Source organism: Eurosta solidaginis, chromosome 2 (genome assembly GCF_040869045.1).
Source record: "Eurosta solidaginis isolate ZX-2024a chromosome 2, ASM4086904v1, whole genome shotgun sequence".
NCBI classification, from domain to species: Eukaryota; Metazoa; Arthropoda; class Insecta; order Diptera; family Tephritidae; genus Eurosta; species Eurosta solidaginis.
Genome location: NC_090320.1, coordinates 235,566,410 through 235,587,152, shown reverse-complemented (window position 1 = coordinate 235,587,152; position 20,743 = coordinate 235,566,410). Strand labels below are relative to the sequence as shown.

Here is a 20,743-nt window from a genome sequence, read left to right as displayed (position 1 = left end):
AAACTAAACTAAACTAAACTAAACTAAACTAAACTAAAATACTTAACCTAAACTAAACTAAACTAAAATTAACTAAACTAAACTAAACTAAACGAAACTAAATTAAACTAAACTAAACTAAACTAAACTAAAATATACTAAACTAAACTATACTAAAATAAATTAAACTAAACTAAACTAAGCTATACTAAACTAAACTAAACTAAAATAAACTAAACTAAACTAAAATAAACTAAACTAAACTAAACCAAAATAAATAAACTAAACTAAACTAAATTAAACTAAACTAAAGTAAACTAAACTAAACTAAACTAAACCAACCTAAACTAAACTAAACTAAACGAAACTAAATTAAACTAAACGAAACTAAACTAAAGTAAACTAAACTAAACTAAACTAAAATAAGCTAAACTAAACTAAACTTTACTAAAATAAACTTAACTAAACTAAACTATACTAAACTAAACTAAACTAAACTAAACTAACCTAAACTAAACTAAACTAAACTGAACTAAACTAAACTAAACTAAACCAAAATAAATTAAACTAAACTAAACTAAAGTAAACTAAACTAAACTAAACTAAACTAAACTAAAATAAACTAAACTAAAATAAACTAAACTAAACTAAACTAAACTAAGCTAAACTAAAATAAACTAAACTAAACTAAAATAAACTAAACTAAACTAAACGAAACTAAATTAAACTAAACTAAACTAAACTATACTAAACTATACTAAAATAAATTAAACTATATTAAACTAAGCTATACTAAACTAAACTAAACTAAAATAAACTAAACTAAACTAAAATAAACTAAACTAAACCAAAATAAATAAACTAAACTAAACTAAACTAAACTTAACTAAACTAAACTAAACTAAACCAACCTAAACTAAACTAAACGAAACTAAATTAAACTAAACTAAACTAAACTAAAATACACTAAACTAAACTAAACTAAACTAAAACTAAACTAAACTAAACTACACTAAACTAAACTAAACTAAACTAAACTAAAACTAAACTAAACTAAACTGAACTGCACTGAATTGACTAAATAGCTCTTAATTAAAGAGGAAAATAAATTAGTCTCCTCAATAACTGGCATTGAGAAATAATCATTTTTTGGGCTTGGTTAGTATTTTCCCTTGTTTCTTAGTTAGGAGCCCATATTGATATTGATCACAGATATTTATAAAATTTTGTAATCGGAGCAGCAATCACCATCAAGAAATTTTGTTTTCAACCCATCGTAATGTATATACATACAGTTGTATATATATGTCAATATACACATATACATGCCTGAATTATTGTTAATAACAAGCTCACATATGTATGTTAGTACTTATTTCTTAGAATCATTTGTACTACGTGTCTTTGGGAATTTACCAAACATGTGTGGTTTATCAATTTTTCGAAAATCACTGTAAAGTTACTGACATGGCGGGCATGTAATCAGTGAAAACAAGTAAATTTGAATTGTTATTATTTTGCTTTGTATTAATCAAATATTTTAATATATGAACTTTAAATTAATCAGTTGAATGGGTGCAAATATAATATGGGTTCACATAACAGTAATTGAGTGAGGGTATTTTATTTATATGCGACCATAAATTAATAAAGGAATAAGAGCACGACGGGGATTTATGGTCAGCTTAGAATTATATAGACAGCATAAATGTGTAGATAGACTCCATGAAGTGAGATATAAATCAGGATAGTAAATAAATTTGCACACTGTGCAACTATACTGCTTGGAAAAACTTAAATATGGAATTGAGGCAATTTCCTAGGATTATTTACTTTCCTATGTAGAAAGTGAAGTTGATTTTCTCTCACTTGAATAGAGAACATGTCCTGTTTCTAAAACCAGTCCCCAAATTGAAAACTTCGATTTAGTTCTTTATAAAAACGTATGAGTTAGGTTGTTATTCCTAGTGACGTTAAGGTAATAAATGTAATATATATATAATTTAACGCGCTTGATACTGTTTTAAAAATTTTAGGCCATTGATTTTTTGCTTTAGCGAAGGTTGGAATTTGGGAGCAGAACATAAAAAGCTGCAGAGGGAATTGAGGGTACATATCTCTCGAAAACTATCTCGTTAGGAAGCTTAGAGAAAGCTTCGTCGAGTTTTTAAGCGTCACTGTGAGGATATCTGAGTGTAGAGCCTCCCTCCTTTTTAAAATACAACCGTCTAAAACTGTACCCCCTCACCCTCACAATATTTTCTGCTGTTGCAAGCGTTGAATCGATTCTTCACGTGTCACAACGACATCCGTACTCACTTCTGCACAAGCGTCTATTTGGTGCTTTGTGGGATGTCCATGCGACGAAGACTGTCGGACTACTTCGTTTTAACTTTCTTTGACCGTGAGTAATCTTTATCTCAGGTAGTTTCTTAAGATGGCTGCGAGCGTTTAAATGCATCTAGCATATTATACCACTTGGCTGACTTGAAAGTATTTTTTTATCTAGCATAGTCAGTAAAACGATTGGTCTTGCTTAGTGTCGGCTTTCTTGACTGCATCTATCGCTACCGGAAATTGACGTTTCTTTTAGAGCTGCCAGGAGGCGCAGAAGATTATCCATCATATTTCCTATAGCTTCGAAATATATCACAGGTCAATTATTGTACCCGTCCTCTATATGATGCAGCTGCAAGAACGCTAACAACATGAGATAAATCGGTTCTTCGAAGGGTTTACAGACTGTCAGCGAATGCGAATTCCGAAGAAGATTTAATGTTGAGCTGCACGAGCTGTATGCACACATCAACATAGCCCATCAAAATAATGCGCAATGTCTACGCTGGTGATGGTGATGATATGCGTGTGAGTAAGGCCCAGAAAGCACACATATCAGGACCTGCCTCTAGCTCTAGGCAGTTAGTTAAGTTAAATTGTCTTCGAAGTATTTCAATGGGTCCACGGGTCATTTTTAACTTTATGCTAAGCAGGATTATTTTGAGCACCTCTTTATTGAATGGTTGCGGTAATATCGGACAATGCGCTGATCATCTCTGAGTGGCGGGATGAGAAATGAAGCATCCGCAATGTTTCTCATATCGTTCTCATATAATAACTGATGCGGTGGTCCGGGCTTCTTTAATACTATTTTCTTGAAGGGCCTCGATCCAAGTCCTCGCAAAACGGTTTACGGAACGTAAGCTTGTTGGTAGCGCAAAGAGCTTTCTTCGTCTTGAAACTGGGGTTTTTTCCGGTATCTGTTATCCTCTTGTCGATATGTTGGCGTCGTGCCAACACTAGACGCGGCTAAACCGAGCATGTCTGTATTCTCAAGTAGCAGATTTCTACGGCTGTGCAATTCTCCTTCGAAGTCTTGTGCGTGACGTCCTTTGGGACAATCAGATCGTCTCTTTGATTTAGAAGCTTATCCGCAAGCCCGCTACAATCAAAGTTCCCTTGAATACAGCTTATCAGCACTGGTATGACAGTTTTGTCTTTACAAATGCCGCCCGATAATGTTAGCTCTAGGCGTGGCCGTTTTTCTCACACTTCCAGCGAGCGCATATTCCGTCTGAACCCTTGCAATCAGATTACAGATTACCGGTGTCTATTGCCGTGACACCTAAAATAGAACCAAATCTGGTAGAGATATTGGTCTTCTTCGGTAGACTGTTGTCAAGATTCTCCTTTATTTCGCCGATCGCTGTTTCTTGTTCTCGCTGGTTTACTAAGAAATCAGAGATCCTTGGATGACTGCAATCATTTTTTTCAGTACCTTTTCTGGTAGTATCCAGACTTGTGTCCCAGTTCTGAGACAGTTCGTGCGCACTACCTCCAACTTTAGAGCTGTTGTGTTTCAAAAACTTCTCCTACTGCGTAACTTTGGTTTCTCTTCAGACTTTCTGGTCCTTGCATCGCACCGTGCCAAATCTTGCAACTAAAGTATCCTCCTCCTAGCAGAGTTGGTATTCGAACACATTACCGTTAAGTACTATTGCTGCTTTTGCATATTTAGGGGAAAAAAGAAAACAATTGACAAACTCACAAATAATTGAAGAAGCCACCCTACCCACAACATCATGAATTATTATTTAACACGCATAAAAATAGATTTACCTCTAATTAACAAATTAATTCCCCATTTAGGTACAATATTTATTTTTCTTGTGAACATAAATCCAACCCATTTATTAAGCATTTCCTAGCAGTTCGTGATCCTATATACCTTCCTTACTTGATTTTTTAAATTCTTGTTTCCGGCAATTTATAAGCTTTCCTTCATTCCGCCTTCCTCTTTTGCTGCGTTTCATTTTTTCTTTTTCCGCGCAATACACGCCCAATCTCCTCAACAGCAGCAGCAACTCTAGCAAGAGCTTGTCGTGTAATGCCTGCGATGCGCATGTAACCACGCTGGTTAAACAACCTTGATTGCCAGTCTAATTGCAGATCGTATGCAAATACACACGCCCACGCTCATACACGCACTTACTAACACATACGCATGTACACCTTCCTTGTGTGCTAGCATTTGCTGCCCGCATTTATTTACATTTAGCAACAGCAAAAAACAACCACTCATACATCTGCACATATCATCTTCTACCAACAAACAACGATTAAAAATTGTGTTTCTGCTCCAAATACGTAAACACTAGGCTGGGTCGATTTGTGGGGAGGCAAAAAATCGCCCATTGCTCTGTGAAAATCATATCTTTCCATGACGCATCGAGTACGCTTGTTAAACAACGCTCATTTAGTGTGTGTAATATAAGTGAAAAGCACACAACATAACCAACACACGTTCATCGCACAATGACGACGACATCCAACACATTGAAACACCCAACAAAAAATATGTTTACCTGATATAAGGCTTATTTCATTTGTACAAAAGACTTATAGCAAGAGGGCTTAATGAATTTAGCTGCCGAATGTGATCACATTCTCCAACGATAATAATTTACCAGGTTCATCGATCTGTTGTATTCATTGAGTTCACCAAAAGTAACCTCATCAACCTTGGGCAATAATTCCTCACATTCGTAAATTTTTTTTGCTCACAGGCCCCACCAAGTGGATAAATAAGAAGTGGAAGGAAAGAAAGAATTAGGATTTAGGCTGCACTTATCGGTTTCACCAATTATTATCACATCCTTGAACGACTATTAATCGAGGTTCCTTACCGAAGGGGGGAAGATTTAGTCCCAAACGTACGTAGTCTTATTCCTTCAATCATTCATTCATTTATTTAATGCACATATAAGAAATGGTCTTTTACAGTGTCATATTTGAAATGTTTACTTAACACTAGTTCAAATTTATTACTTTTTTATATATGTAATATTAGTTACTGAAAGAGCGAGATTCAAAAAGTGAGATCAATTCAAAAAGTTAGATGAAGTAACACAAAATCATAGATATTTTTCATAAGTTCATTAACAAAGGATCTGGTGTACAGCTAACTTGAAGCGCTTAGGATTTAGTTCTGACTTTACTTTATTAGGCAACGCATTCCACAATTGCACAGCTCTAACGAAAAACATTCTGGATGTCACCGAGTACTTAAAGTGCGGTATAATAAGGTTGCAAGTACGAGTTGACCGCGCAAACGAAAGCTTCAAAAACAGACTTTCTGGGGAACGCGAGTAAATAATTTTATGTATAAAAAAATAGTAGACGGCGATCAAAGAACGAAGATAAACTACATTCAAGAATCGTTCTTGAGAAGCTGGAAATATGATCGTATTTCCTTTTAAGAAAAATATATCTGGCGCAATTATTAATTATAAGTTGATATTTCCTCATGGAACCTTTATCAAGGCAACCATATATCAGCTCATGGTACGATATTATTGGCAGTAATAGAGTTTGAACAAGTTTAAGCTTGGTATCTTCACTAATAAAATTGGCCGTTTTCCATAAATGTCTCAATATATAATATAACCTACTAACTGATGAATTTACATGATCAGCGCAAGTAAGATGCTTATTTAGTATGAATCCAAGCGTTTTAACAGTCTTCTCAAATTTCACAACATTCCCATTAAGTATTATTGGAGAAACGTCATCCAAATTATAAGAATAATGAGAAATGGCAATCGCCTGTGTTTTACATGCATTAAGACAGATCTTATTTTTGTTAGACCATTGATTTATAGCTTTTAGGTATTCATTTATTCGACAAACAATATCCTCCACTAACCCCAGAGGTGCCGAGAGGTATACTTGCGCATCATCAGCATAAAGATGCATAGATACATTTTGACAACATTTCTCTATGTCATTTACATACAAGCTAAATAAAATTGGACCAAGAATAGAGCCCTGAGGTACACCAGATTTCACCGGCAATGAGCTGGATTTACTATCCCTACACACTACCCTCTGATACCTGTTTGTCAAGTAGCTATTTATGAGCCTTGCAGCATCCCAACTGAAACCAAAGTATATTTGAAGCTTATGAATAAGAAGTTCATAATTTGGCTCAATAAAAGTTTTACAAAAATCTTTGATAGACACGGAAGAATACTGATAGGCCGAAAATCAGATGGTTGGGGGGCATTAACTTTTTTCGGAACAGGTACAATATTAGCTATTTTCCAAACATCAGGAAAATTTAAGGAAGTTAGTGAAAAGTTTAGAATATGTGTAAAAGGCGCAATAATATAAGGTAAAATTTATTTAATGAATTTTAAACTGATCTTATCCTCTCCCGTAGCATTCGATTTTATTGAAAGAATGGCTTGTATTGTTTCAACCTCAGTTATATTTGAAAAATTAAATATTTGACCAGGATCATTAGAAGAATCTTCACTCGAGTATATATATGAATTATTCCCTTCTGGTAATTTCACAGCAAAGAAGTCATTCATAACATCAGCATCAACCAAGCATTCGGAGTTAAGATTGGGCTTAACACCAAGTTGTTTTAAGTTACTACAGAGAATCTTGGGTCCTAGGCTTATATCAAGTTTGCGAGGCCTCTTGGCCTCCCTGGTGATACTAGTAGCTCTATTTCGCAATACTTTGTAAGCCTGCCAATGTTCGATTTTAGACGTTTTCTTCCAAAGCGAATGGCTTTTATTTCTTGCTTTTATAGCCTGAAATACTACGCTATTGAACGATGGCTGTTTATTATTCTTAACTTTAATTTTTCTCAGTGGAACATATTTATCGAACAAGTAATTAACTAAGAACGAAAAATATTCTACTTTATCATTAATATCTGCAGAAAACCAACAGTCGTTACAAGGAAATGCAGATGCTTCAGTGGCTAAGTCTCTGATATTTATTTTCTTGAAGTCTCGAAAATTTATGTAGTTTTCTGAAACATTAAATTCTGAGTGCATAACTAAATTATAGCTTAGAAAAATTAATTCGTGGTCGCTAATACCACTCAGGGAAATTTGGTCAAAATGTAAGACATTACTCATATCAGAAACGCAAAAGACGTCTAGTAAACTTGCTCTACAATGGGGACCAAAACGAGTAGGAAGCTGGTTTACAACTTTAAGCCCTAAGCCTGACATATCTTCAAGCAAGTTTTCGGAACGATCATTTTCAACAAGCAAATCTATATTTAAATATGCACACAGTAGTATATGTTCGTAAGTGGCACTATTTTTATGTATACATTGAAAGAGGTTATTTAAGTCATACGACTTATTTGGATTATACAAGCATACAACAAGGCAACGTTCGTAATTATTGTAAAATTCCACCATCAAAAACTCTACAGGATCGGAATTATCTGATTTATTTATTATTTTACACTGCAACGTCCTCTTGTGGTATATCGCAATACCTCCACCTCGCTTACCTTGCCGTCTGTCATTTCTAATTACACATTAGTCAAGAAACTGGTTATCATTATCATTCATGTCATTTTGAAACCAAGTTTCAGTGACACACAGAACATCAACACTCAAAGAGCTAAATATGTGGTTCAAATAATCAAGCTTACATTGAGTCAGACTTCTAGATTTGAAATCGCAAAGCTGAAATCCAGGGTGACAATCACTCAAAAGCTTCAGTACTATTTTAGTGTTGAGTTCGTTAGAGCCGGCAAATGAACTTTTTGAGTTCATAAACATATCTATGCACTTCAAATTGCCAACATAATATAATACATGCTAGAGCAAGAGCATTAAAAAATAAGTATGGCAGCGAAAGAAAAGGAAAAAATGAAAAGTATACATTAAAAAACCTAAGAAAATAATAGTAAATGGTTACGCATCTTAGACTAACGTTAAATTCTAAACCAATAAAACAATATATATATTTCATTTTCATTATCAACTTCTTAGTTTCAGGTGCTTAAAAGTGAACCCACTTCCACTATGGTGGTCACCAGTTTAGGCTCTTCATTGAGCTTCAGTCGTACAAGCACTTTTCCACGTATTGAAAACACTGATGCCAAGTGCTTCTTTCTCTTCATTTCCGTCGCATACGACATTACTTCTCTTAATCTCTTTGGTAAACTCTCATGTAAATATATAGATCCGCAGCCAGGTACATCAATATCAAACAGCGCAGGCGATCTCTTCTTTTGTTTGCAAAATGCAGCAATAGAGGTAAAAAATTGGTTTCGCTCACGCGCAGAGTGTAGTTTTACAACAATAGGAATGTTGCTGTTTATATTATTTTGCATTCTGCTTTGCTTTTTCCGTAACCTATCAAATCGTTCCCGTGATAGTCGGGCTTGTAACTCATGGCGCTTTTTCGGGAATCGGTCCAAAACCTTCAGGGAGTTTCGTAATCAATTGCTATCACATCCACCTACGGAAAAATAGTACCATGTAGTGCCTACCAGCACCACTAATCTGAGGGAAAAGAGAGGAAAATAAAAGGCAAATTAAAAGGAAGAAGGAAAGGCAATGGAGGTGGAAGAAAAGAAAGTATTTCGGAAAGGGGGACGGACAAAGAAATTAACAAGAAGAATGAAGAAAAGTGAGCGAAATGGGAAGGCGGAGTGCAAGACGAAAAAGTAGTAAGAGGGAAGAAAATAGTTAAATGAGGAGGATGAGGAAAAGTTTAGTGTGGGTGATAGAAAGCGATAGCGGGAGGTAAGAGAAGAGAGAGAGACGGGGAGGGTAAAATAAAATAAGAGGCAGAAAAGGAGAAACAAAAGCGAGAATCAATAGAAAAGAATTTCAAAAAGAAAGAGATGTGGTTCATGGAAAAGGAAAAGTAGTTCAGTGGGACATAAATAAAAACCGTAATGAATAATAATAGAGAACATCACAAGGCCAAGGGGAAAACACAAATTTCAAGCAGAGCAAAGTACAGAAGGATGAACAATAAACAAGATCACTTGAGCAAATTTTGATATAAAAATAATACTTCGATTAGAAATCGGTAACTTTTCAATAACAAACCGATAACTCGCCGATAAAAAATCCATAGCTTTTCAGTAACAAATCGGTAACCCTCCCGCAATAAACCCATATATCTTCTATAACAAACCGTTAACTGTTTGATAACAAATAAATACAATTCTGGTATATAATACCACGGTAGGAAATAACTAAATCTTCAATAACGATAAGATTAATCTTCGAAAACAAATAGATAATAAATCCATTACACCCCAATTAAAAAGTTATACATTTTCGATAACAAATGGATAACGTTTTGATATCATATCGATCGCTATTCGAAAGATTTCCAATTGTAAATCTACAGCTTTTCGATATCATCAACATCAAATTTATAATACCTCGACAGCGAGTCAATAACTGTTCTATACCCAGTGCTTCCCTTCTTTTTCTCTACTTTCCCCATCTTTTATTTTCTTCCCATTTCATTTCATTTCTTTTGTTTTCTTCTCATTTCCTCTCCCTTCCTTCCTTCCTTTCCTTTCCTTCCTTTTCCTTTCCTTCCTTACTTATCCTTTCTTTCCTTGATTTGCTGTCTGGTTTCCCCCATACCAACTCTATAGTATACATTGTTCACACGTTAAGTTACAGTGCAGTAACTACACTTACGCTCACACTTATATTACGCTTAGATTTTGATGTTTTGTTTTGGATTACTTTCATTGTTGCTTTCGGTTTAGGTCAGTTTACCCTATTTTAAGGTAATTCTCAGAGCAACAGCCTTCGTATTTGTCAATGCCAACAATTTTTTGCTGGGTAATAGCACACACGCGTATATACAGTTTTTAATATGTTTGCCTGTTTATAAGTACAATGGTTCTATGCAGGCGTTTATCTGCGCCTAATTGCTGTTATGTTCACTTACATATACACTTACAAAACATATTGATATATCGCCACGCCCTTCCCCTCGTCTAAACTCAATCATATTTTTCACTCTCTTCTGAATAACTGGTGTTTGTTATTGCCTCCAGCTATGACCTCTTACTCTTCGCATAATCGCATTTTCATTCGCTTACTTGCTAACTCACTCACTGACGTCACTTGCTCGGTCACTGTTTGTCATTTGCTGTCATTATTCCACTTGACATCCCTTTGATGTCAAAAACAAGTTGACATTCCATTGGGAAAATCGCACTAACTGAGTTGGGTATTACTGCCACAGGTGGGTGTAAAATTATAATGCAAATTTGTTTTGTTTTTTTCTGCGTTTTGACATGTACAATGTTATGTTTATCCGATAATAGTAATGAATACCATTTTGCTTGCGCCTTTAACCCGTATTTATCTTAATTTGAATTAACGAGTCGGGAAGGGTGAGTGTAATAATTATTTCTGAAAGCAGTCACGCAGTCGTGACTGGATAAATAATGTTCTCCGACAAAGACTGGGGCAGCATTTAGTTAGTTCGGGGTCAACTAGAGATCTTCCACACCTTCACCTAATGAAACACACTCTTTGAGGGCTAAGATTAAAGATGCACGAATGGTGTTAGGTGGGCAGTAGCTAGGGTAAGGAAGCAAAGAGAGCGATTATCTGGCTTATAGGTGTACAATGGATCGAGACGCTGAAAAAATGTGTATAGTTGATTTTCTTGCGGAGTGGGTAAAAGACAGCAGATAACTGCCAACAAGCAAATGATATAAGTCAAGGGTCGCAGCTTGGTTAGTGTGCTGTTCGGCACATGGAGCATTTTGATACACTTTGTCCTGTAATTATTAGTTTATTAAACACCTCTATCCACATCTTCTGCTACTTCTATATATATAGCTTCCGGCAGGTTTTGGGAAGTATTATCGATGATAATGGTCCTTTGCCAGACATGCATCCCATACATTCCGGAAGGTACCCTAATTAAGTATTAAAGCGATTGGAAATGACCGACTATGATACACTTGGCACAACGACTTGATTGCATTATTCCTTTCGAGGACATGTATCAGTCGCCATCTAAGATCTGGTGTCAATGAACGGAGTCCAACTTACTTATGAAGGCGTTCATCGAAACTTTGGACGCCACATTTTGTTCGAAACTGTCCAGTATTCGTAAGAAATATGTGTCAAGTTTCTTGCGATGCCAATAAGGGAGAGACATGAACGCATTACCTTATGGTTACCCCAATAAATATAGCAGTCTCAAACCGCTGCTGGGAAGACTTGTGGCTTGCACAAGTTTTTAGTAACGCTATCCAACTCACTCCATCCGGCATCAACCTAAGTTACTCTATCAACAAATAATTAAGGCGATAGTCACTTACGCTGACTTGCGTTTGAATCAAATGTAACATCCGAAGTATTTTCAAAGTTGTTGAGCTTAATTTAAAATGGCATTTTTCAAACTATAATCAGGCTCCCTGAAGAAGGTGCAAAAAGCACAGATACGCGTTTTTGCATTGATTTACCCGAGGAAAACTGCTCAGAAATATTACATAGAAGGTGACACAACTTTCGCATTAAACTTTATCACCAAAGCTATTACTGTGTGAGATTTCTTGATCTTACGCGGCAGTTTGTTGCCCTGTTTTTTCCAAATTCGCAACGGATAGGCAAATTAAATATCAGTCAGCAAGCAAATGAACAACAGGGAAATTAAATGCGAAAACGAAGGACACATATCGTACACAATGTGATCAAATCGCACACACACACACAAATCTACATACAAGCACATTCTTACATATATTGCAACATACAAAGAAAATCATCTTAAGCTCTCTGTAGAGATGTGAAAACCAAGAAAACATGCACCAAAAGCATATCTCTACTCTTCACAACGATTTTCCATTGAAATCCCTCCTGTCGCCATAAATTGTTCAATAGCACACCAAAGAAATGACAGCAGCAACATTCACACAATGATAGCGTGGCGACGGTAGGTTGGCGTCAAACTGCCAACAGTTGTTACATGCAATTTGATGGTATACACTAGTGAAGCCTACTTTGTGGCGCCACAACATAGCAAGGATTAAAAAAAGTGTAGGTCAAAACGAATGCGCCTAGAAGTATGTGATACGTGCCTTTGAGTAGAAACTGGGAATGAATTCGTATATATGCAAAACGCACAAGCTTACATAAGTATTTAGGCACACACAGAGAGCTTGAATCCTTTAAACATTCTGTGTGAGGTGACGAAGCCGCAAGACTAGCCGTGACACGTCATCGTTTGTGTGTGTGTATGTGATAGTAATTTGTTCGACACGGCACGACTTGAAGGACTTCCGAAAATATTTTTTCCAAGCACATATGCAAAAAAAAAAATAAAAACAAAAATTAATTAAAACAACACAACAACAAGAAAATATGAATGTGAGTGTTAACATTTGCATGAGAGCTTTCATAGTTTTTGGTTTTTTTCTCTCTTTTATTTAATATTTTTGTGGTAGCTGCTGTGTAGGTGTTGAATAAACTTGTTTTTAAATACCGCAAAGTTTTTAGTGCAGTTATCTAAAAAAAAAGCAGAAGTAAGTGAGTTCTCCCCGCACTTCCTCTTGTTTTCACGTCCATCGCCCATTGTTTCATTTACACGTGCGTGGAGGTGAATGGCGCACTGTCGCCTTCAAATTTTTGTAGCTTTGTGGTTTGCAAGATGTGTTGAACGTTTAAAAGCTTAGACAGTTTTATAACATTTCAAGCTTAGTTGGATAACACTTTTTGGCTTTTTACATAAGTCGACGCCATTTGAGATTGGTAATATCTTAGGTTGTTTGTTTAGCGATTAAAGTGGATCACTTTCAGAGACAAATACTATTAGGGAAAAATAATATTTTTTACGGTGCATATCACTTTGATATTACATAAAAGGCAAAGCTTTTAATTAAGCAATCATTCTGCGGCTATATATAGGATTCGGTTGTTTATTTGAGTATCACTGCAGACATGATATTAAATGAACCTCCAATAAAGCCGGAGAGCACCGAGAGAAACCCCAAAATCATCCCGAAATAACTCCCAAATTTCTACGAAGTGATACTTTAATGACTCGGGGAAGACCCGAAAGAGTCCACATAATCATGTCGAAATGACGGCCAAATGACCCTCAGAGGACCCCGAAATAATCACTAAAATCCCGAAATTATCCCTAAATGAACCCTAAATATTCCCGGGAGTAGAGATATACGCCCGCCGCCGCCGATTTTGGTCGTTTTTCGCACGCTGCCGCCGCGCCGATATTTTTGACATTCGGCGGCAGCGGCGTCCGGCGCGTTAATATATTTTCTACTCGTTTAAGACTGTTTAGGCCATTTATTGTTCATGTCGAAAACTGGTCGGATATGGTCACGGCCAGTTATAAAAAACTAATTCCGAAATTTAACTCTTTCTAACTGTTCAAAAGTTATTTAAAAAAACATGCGATTTCGATGTCAGCTTAACACGAATTATGCATCACCCAATTCACCAAGTTATTACAAAAAAAAACACTAAAAGAAAAGTTATATAATAAATTTATACGCTCACTTTGCATATCTTTTCAAAAAATTAACAATGAACAATGAATTCAAATAAAATGACGCAAGGCGAACGTGTTTTCCAATTGTCCTCAAGCTGCGAAAAAAAGGAAAATACCCAAAACAGGTGCCGATCTTTTTTTTTTTTTTTTTTTTTGAATTTTAATATTGGGATTGGCTGAACGAATAAGCGAAATCAGTGATGCAAAAACCTTTAGCAGGTTCTAGGGGCATAATGAAATGTGATTCTTACCTCATACTTAAGTTGAGGATATATGTATGTTCGTAAAAATCACTTGGGCTTACATTCAAACATCTGTTGTTTATTTGCGAAACTTTACAATAGCGTCTGAAATGTTAATTTTGATTTTCACCCTTCCTTCTTCAACACCCAAGTCTTCCGGTTTGACATTTCCTAAAGTTGGCGGCCCTATCCAAAACTAGCCCCTTGGAGTGAATCACATTGAGTATAGCCTATCAACCAAGTTTAAATACCACCTACACGTTATGGCTCCTTTTACAAATGTGAATACGTACGCACATATATTTACCAGGTAAGGCTTTGTCCTTCGCAAGAACACTCAAAGTGGTGAAGCAAAAGCTTTCCCAAGACAGTCGAACTAATAACCGTGTGTGCTACTACCCTAACGTAGTGGACAGTCCAACTAGTCTGAAAACTGAGGCTACGCGGTCATCCATAATAAGCTCTTATATCATAAGGTCGGAAAACAGGAGTTAAAATCTTTCAACTTAAAATCGGTCCACTTTCTTTCTAAAATATCGTTTTGATTTAAAGAAGACTATTGAAATCAATGCTGTGAACACAAACGTCTCCAAATTTTAGTCTACATTTTAAAAATTTTATCCAGGGTCCTTGTAAAGTTTTAATTATGTACATGTGCCGAGGAGTATGCGATTTTCACCCATGAGTTACGCAATTACATCCACTTAGAGTGCTTACGATTTCGAGGGCTGCATCCTTGGCCGAATAGTCACCTAGTTGCTACTAGGGAATTGTAGCTCTTAAAAACAGCCGAAAAACTGGAGGCGCCCTGTGCCAGGAGAGTTATGGGTCTTAATAGACCATTAATAGCAACCGTGAGTCGCCGTTGTGCGTGACCGCCAAGGAGCCACAAATTATTTAAAGAAATTGTGTTCGCGACGATTATTAGGAGTTATCCCTAGGTGAAACTACGCTTTGCACGAGATATAGACAAAAGTGTGACTATTTTATGTATCTCTATTTCTTTTCAGCAGACGCAGCAGTACCAATTCCAAAGACCGGGATTAGGGTAGAAGCCCCTCTGGAGTAAGCGAACGAGGGACAATCCCTCCGCAAGGAGCTACTTCTGAAAATTTTTGAACGGTCTGCGAGATCTTGAGGCAAAAACCCTGGATCTTTCCGAAATGACCAACACGTTGATTTGCTTAAATACATACAAACAAAACCTTTCCTAAATATTATTTTTTAAGTAGAAAAATCAAGGTTTTTAAAGTAATAACACCGGCGTATGCCGGCGCGTTGCCCACACCGCCGCCGCCGGTATATAATACAGTCTACGCCGTCACCGCCGATAAAGGGATCGGCGTAAAGCTCTACCCGGGAGGACCCGAAAGAATCTTCGAAATCATCCCGAAATTATCCCCCAAATTACCCCTAGAGGACGCCCAAAGATTCGCCAAAATCATCCCGAAATTACAAAAAAATACAGAGGAACCCAAAATAGTACCTAAAATAATTCGGATTCATTAATTTACTTAGATTTGAATGTCGAGTGGTCTTATGGGCTAATGCTTCACAGAAGGGATATGTATATATGACTCCCTAACAAATATTATTGATTTATTTCGAAAAAACTCAGTACTAAACGATTTCAACAAAAAACTCCTCACAGGAATGACAACAATCCAGCGGTAATCCCAATAGTAACGTATAATCCTAAAACCATACCACAAGCAGTGCCGAAAACAATTTCGAAATAGCCAGGCATTGGCTAAGTAGTCGTTTACTTAAAAGAAATTCGAAAATAGTTCAAAAACTAAACAGTTATGATCCCAAAACATCCCAAAAAAGCTTTAATTTCAAAAAAAAGTAATTCCGAAATTTTTCAGAGATAGTCAGTAATAACTCCAGGATACATGCGATTCTAAAACTGTGCTGAAAAAAAATTAAAAACAGTACCGGCCATTACCGCCGCGATCCTTAAACCCATGCCGAAAGGATTTTTAAATTATTCTCAAAACCATGCTTCGATTCTCAAATATCAAACAATACTGCAAGTGGTCCTGAAATCAGCCTTAAAACTAAATCAAAGTTATCTCGAAATAATCTCTTAAATAATTGCCTAACTGAAAATGTCCCAAATTATCCGGAAGTTGTACCAAAATTATTAGTTCAAAAATAATCCCAGATACAATGCCGAAATTATCACGGAATGTTCCAAATCATCCTCAAAACAATTCCGAATTATTATTATTCCGAAGATGGTCTAACACTTAAAACAATTTGTTTCTCAAATGATCGCGTAATCAATCCCGAAGCTGTATCAAAATATCATCGAAATAGTCCCGAAAATAATTCCGAAATAATACCGACATACGTCTCAAATTATCCTAAAATTATTATGAAAACCATCCGAAATTGCTTTGAAAAATTTCAAAAAGGTCACAAACACAAAATTATTCGAAAACAGGTGTACAAATGATCATACCTGGAACAATTTGGAAATGATTCCTGAATAGTCCACTAATAATACTTAAAACAACTTAGTTCCTTAAATGATCACTAAAGCAATACCGAATTTATCCAAATAATACCAGCATTACCACCATTTAACTGATCGTCCAACTATTTCGCAAGCTATACTTAAACCCTTCCGAAAAAGTACCGAAACAGGCGCTAGAACAATCCCGAAAGGATCCCGGAATAGTCTTGAAATAATTCCGAAATTTTGCGTTTATGGTCTCGAAAACAATCCTGAAATTATCCCATAATATTCCCGTAATGATACTGAAAACATTGCCAATATGATCGGAAGATAGATATCACTATATAATATTTTAACAGTAGCCTTCCCGCTTTTTCAAAAAAAAAAATCTAAGTAGTAATATTTGCAGCTAAATATCGTGTGCCAAATGCTTTCCGTTCTGGCATGAATCAGTCAAAAAGACAAACTTCTGGACATCCAAACAACAAAATAAAAACGAGACTATCAACCCGATATTACGTCCAAAGTTCCACATATTGGTTTGTACTGGCGGTGACAGTGGGCGTGGACCAATTTTCTTAATATTTTGTGTAGTTCTATACTATCATGGCATTTTCAACATTCAACTTCGTAGCTGTGGCAGTTTTATGGCAAAAAAAATTTGAATGGGACCACTGTGCAATATACATCAATTATCCACCCTGTCGGAAAATAAACATCAAAATATTACAAAAATGTTTACCCTTATCTTTACGTATGACATATATAAAAAAACAAAAATATGCAATAAAGTTTTGATATTTCTATTATACATACATACCAACTACACACACATTCACAATAATAATTGTGCATAGGGATGTAACTTTGTCGATAACTTTTTTCTAATAAAAAGTTTTTTCTTTCATTGCAGGTTGTCATTTCGTACGAACGCTATGCCTTCAAGGTAGCGAAGTCTGCTTTGACGGTAAGTAACATTTATGAAAAAAAAGCATATTCACAAATGAAGATGTAAAGCTGGTCTAGAAAAGTTCCATGACCTACATATTTTTGGAAGTAAGTAAGAGTTATACCTTTAACTAAACCTCACCCGAGCCACCTTCCACACAAAAAAAAATTAAACAGAAACACCCCTAAATATTCCAGGTATGAAAGAATCATCAAATTGTACCAAGATAGTTCCGATATGGTCACGAAAAATATTTGTAAATGATCGGCTGATAGTATCGATATGATGTCGGGGAAAATACCAAAATGGAATCGATCCGAAATGATCCCAAGAACCACCTTCAAATAATCCCAAAATAGCACGTATTAAATTGATTGAAATTACTGAAAGAATTCCAAAATTATGCAGAAATAATCCCCCAAACGATCCCGAAATTACTATTGCCGCTTCCAAATTATCTAGAAAATCTTGCCAGGATGATACGGAGTCAGTCCCGAAATGACTTCAAAATAAACCTGAAGCAGTCCCAATATAATCCAAAAACATTACAGAGCTGATCTATGGCTGGTCCCGGAATAGTTATGAAACGATTACGAAATGATTTCGAAAATATTCCCGAAATCATCCCAAAACTTTTTCCCAAAGTAATCCGAAATGATCCTTGAACAATCCCGAAATTATTGCGAAGAATACTTAAAGCGACCCAGAAATGATCCGAAAACCCAATTCCGATAGTCATGAAGCTATCCCGAAAATAGTCCCGAAATTGTTGGAGAAAATCGTACCAGAATGATCTGGAGACATTCCCAAAATGACCGCGGAAACAATGCGCATTTATCCCAAAACAATTCAGAAGCTATGCATTAATTAACCCCAAATGATCCTAAACTGATTCCAAAAAAAATAGTGTCGACATCCAGAATCAGTCATATAAACAATCTCGAAATATTTTGGAAAACTAAAATGAATGAAATAGTAACCAAAGAAGTCCTGAAATAATCCTTAAACAATCTTCAAACCCGTGAAGAAATACCGAAACAATGCTGAAACAGTCCCAAAATGATTTCGTACACAATTCGGGAACGGCCCTGAAGTAATCCCGAAATCAAAACTGCAAACAGTTCTGAATTGATCGCCAACTGAAACCCAAAACATAACCGAAATACCTCCAAAATGAGTCAATATGATGCCGAAAGCTTTACCCGAAAAGGTAAATTAATAGTTCTAATTTTCTCGAATACCATCCCGATATTATCTAGAAATAATATCAAAATCATCTTTAAAATGACCCGAAATAGCCCTTAATTTATTCAGATATGGTTCTAAAATAATCCCGAAAACTTTTCGAAGGCATAACGAACTACGGCTTCCCTTCCTGGGCCCCATTTTACAAGAAATTACAGCCAATCCGTCCAGTGGATCTGGCGTGATTGAGTCACAAAGACTGCTTAAAATCTTCAAAGAATAAATATTCTTGTAACCTCCTTTTTCAAAAAATTATGACCCATTAAACCTTCCCAAAAACCCATCCTTTGCCACTAACCATCTCCTTATATCACTTGTCATTTTAGACCCCCACCGAATACTCACGATGCACCATTCGTCAGTAGCTTCGGGTTAAACTGGCCGGGCAAAAAAAGGTCTCACCGATTCTACCGGCAACCTCGGCACCATTGACCATAACACGCCTGCTTCCCCTTTTAATCTGCAATCGGCGGTTCAACAACAACCTTCCACTGGCTCAACATTCACAAGTTAGACCGTTCTTAATCAGCTAGTAGTTTTGCATTTTTTTATAATCAGCTTAGCAGAGCTCACAGAGTACATTAACTTTGTTCGCATAACTGTAATCCGTAACGGCATAAACTAATCGAGATAGATATAGACTTCTATATATAAAATGATCTGCGCGAAAAAAGAAATTCATTTAGCCATGTCCGTCCGTCCGTCCGCCCGTAAAGACGATAACTTAAGTAAATTTTGAGATATCTTGATGAAATTTGGTATGTAGCTTCCTGGGCACTCATCTCAGATCGCTATTTAAAATGAACGAAATCGGACTACAACCACGCCCACTTTTTCGATATCGACTATTTCGAAAAACCGAAAAAGTGCGATAATTCATCACCAAAGACGGATAAAGCGATGAACCTTGGTAGGTGCGTTGACCTTATGACGCAAAATAGAAAATTAGTAAAATTTTGGACACTGGACGTGGCACCGCCACTTTTAAAAGAAGGTAATTTAAAAGTTTTGCAAGTTGTAATTTGGCAGTCGTTTAAGATATCAAGATGAAATTTGGCAGGAACGCTACTCCTATTACCATATGTGTGCTAAATAAAAATTAGAAAATCGGATAACGAACACGACCACTTAAAACAAAAAAAATGGAAAGTCAAATTTTAACAAAAAATTTAATATCTTTACTTTTTATTTATTTTTTATGTCAACATTGAACTCCAGTAATGATATGGTGCGACAAAATACAAAAATAAAAGAAAATTTCAAAATGGGCGTGGCTGCGCCCTTTTTCATTTAATTCGTCTAGAATACTTTTAATGCCATAAGTCGAACAAAAAGTTACCAATCCTTGTGAAATTTGGTAGGGGCATAGATTCTAGGACGATAACTGTTTTCTGCGAAAAAGGGCGAAATCGGTTGAAGCCACGCCCAGTTTTTTTGCACAGTCTACCGTCTGTCCTTCCGCAAAAATAACTTGAGCAAAAATCGATATATCTTTACTAAACTCAGTTCACGTACTTATCTGAACTCTCTTTATCTTGGTATAAAAAATGGCCGAAATCCGACTATGACCACGCCCCTTTACGAAAAATTAATAAAATGCCATAATTCTATACGAAATATGAAAAAAGAGATGAAACATGGTAATTGCATTGGTTTATTGACGCAAAATATAACTTTAGAAAAAATTTTGTAAAATGGGTGTGACACGTAACATATTAAATAGAAGAAAATGAAAAAGTTCTGCAGGGCGAAATCAAAAGCCCTTGGAATCTTGGCAGGAATACTGTTCGTGGTAATGCATATAGAAATAAATTAGCGGTACCCGACAGAAGATGTTCTGGGTCACCCTGGTCCACATTTTGTTCGATATCTCGAAAAGGCACATTCTAGAGTCCCCCCTAGTCCAGGTTTATGGCGATATCCCGAAATGGCGTCCACCTATAGAACTATGGCCTACTCCCTTTTAAAATACTATTTAATACTTTCCATTTGAAACCCATGTCATACAAACACATTCCAGGGTGACCGTAGGTGTTTACA

General features: G+C 36.0%; 1 protein-coding gene across 6 annotated transcripts in view; it reads left to right on the top strand.

Moving 5' to 3' along the window:
• IA-2 (tyrosine phosphatase IA-2) overlaps positions 1 to 20,743 on the top strand; it is a 349,021-nt gene that overhangs the window by 304,153 nt on the left and 24,125 nt on the right. For all 6 annotated transcript variants that reach the window (XM_067767306.1, XM_067767305.1, XM_067767308.1 and 3 more), the window contains exon 3: positions 17,423 to 17,476. In XM_067767306.1, the coding sequence (XP_067623407.1) occupies positions 17,423 to 17,476 (54 nt within the window). The remainder of the gene's footprint in view (positions 1 to 17,422; positions 17,477 to 20,743) is intronic.